Below are 1,345 nucleotides of genomic sequence, written 5' to 3' on the forward strand. Positions count from 1 at the left end.
GGGGGGATTAGCTGAACAGTTCTTGCGGGGGTGGGGGCAGCATGGGCACGACGGGCCGAGTGGCCACTTCCTGCACTTGTCGCGGCTTTGGGACCTGCACAGAAAGAGAGACCCCCCCCCACCCCCCCAACACACACATATGTCTGGTTCGGTCATCACCTGGCGCCTCCCGCAGGGTTTGCCGATGCTGCAGGTAAACCACCTCCTCCCGGTACCTGCTGGGCACCGCCGCCGAGCCCGGGACAGCCGCCGCCGCCTTGTCCTTGTCGATCCAGTTGACGCGGGCGCAGCCTCTGGCTTCCAGCCGCAGGGCCGTCACCGCCAGGCCCTCGCTGGGCTCCAGCAGCACCCGGCCGGACACCAGGTCCCCGCTCGAGTAGCCGCCGAGCTCCTCACCGACCAGGACGATGCCGAAATCCCTCAGCTTCACCCCCATGGCCGCTCTCCCGTGAAGACGGGGGGTAATAAACACAGCCCTTCGATCAGAAACCGAGCCGCTTTGACTCAACTGATTCGGACATCGATACCGGCGCCTCCTTTGTCGCCTTCGCCTCTCCGGAGGACAGGCTGAAACAAATCACTGCTATCTCCCAACTGTGCGGAACTCCTCCGTCTGACTAACAGTTTCACACTCAGCCTCGACCATGCTCGAAAACAAGCCGCCCTCTCTCTCGGCGTAACCTCACCTGACGGCCCGGCGACCGCCACTCCGTTCGAATCCATTGGTCGTCTCCCACCCCGTTCCGCCCCTTTCCCCGGAGCTTCCGCCTCCTATTGGCGAACCGACGCGTCATTCAGCCAGCCGTTTTTTGTTTCCCCGCCCCCCCCCGGAGTTAGGTTGCGCCGTGCAGGTGGGCGGAGCGTCAGGGGTGGAGTGAGCGCCTGCTGCGGTCCAGCTGATCGGAGCGTGATCACCAATCGGCGTCCCGGCCCGCCGCGTGCACAGCGCCGCCATTGGACGGGCAGGCAGACGCGCCGCCACCGCCGGCCAATGGCGGGCGGCCTCCGACTCGTGCACGGCGACTCGGCCGCTGAGCGTAAACAAGCGGCACGTCATCGGTGATTCGGAGTTGCCGTGGCGACGGAGGATGGAGGGATGGGGCTTGCGTTGCTTTGGCAACCGGTGGAAGAGGTAGCGATGGAGCCATGTGCCCCGCACCTCGGCTCTGTTTCTGGTCGAGGTTTACTCCCTGCGGCTTCTTGACTTCGGGATTTGTTTTCGGATTTTTTTCTTGCGCACTCCACCTCTTGATCTGTTCGTGACCGAGTTCGCAGAACCTACACAGAGCGCGGAAGGAGGCCATTCAGCCCATCTTGGTCCGACTCCAGGGCTTTACCAATGGAC

At 63.9% G+C, this 1,345-nt stretch overlaps 1 protein-coding gene across 1 annotated transcript in view; it reads right to left on the bottom strand.

Annotated features, from left to right (window-relative positions):
* The window catches only part of LOC122541045 (arrestin domain-containing protein 4-like), a 7,812-nt gene extending 7,095 nt beyond the window's left edge, over positions 1 to 717 (bottom strand). Inside the window, exon 1 of the mRNA XM_043677539.1 lies at positions 160 to 717. Coding sequence (XP_043533474.1) covers positions 160 to 436 — 277 coding nt within the window. The 5' untranslated portion in view covers positions 437 to 717. The remainder of the gene's footprint in view (positions 1 to 159) is intronic.
* Positions 718 to 1,345: the final 628 nt, after the last annotated feature.

Source organism: Chiloscyllium plagiosum, chromosome 36 (assembly GCF_004010195.1).
Source record: "Chiloscyllium plagiosum isolate BGI_BamShark_2017 chromosome 36, ASM401019v2, whole genome shotgun sequence".
Classification (NCBI taxonomy): Eukaryota; Metazoa; Chordata; class Chondrichthyes; order Orectolobiformes; family Hemiscylliidae; genus Chiloscyllium; species Chiloscyllium plagiosum.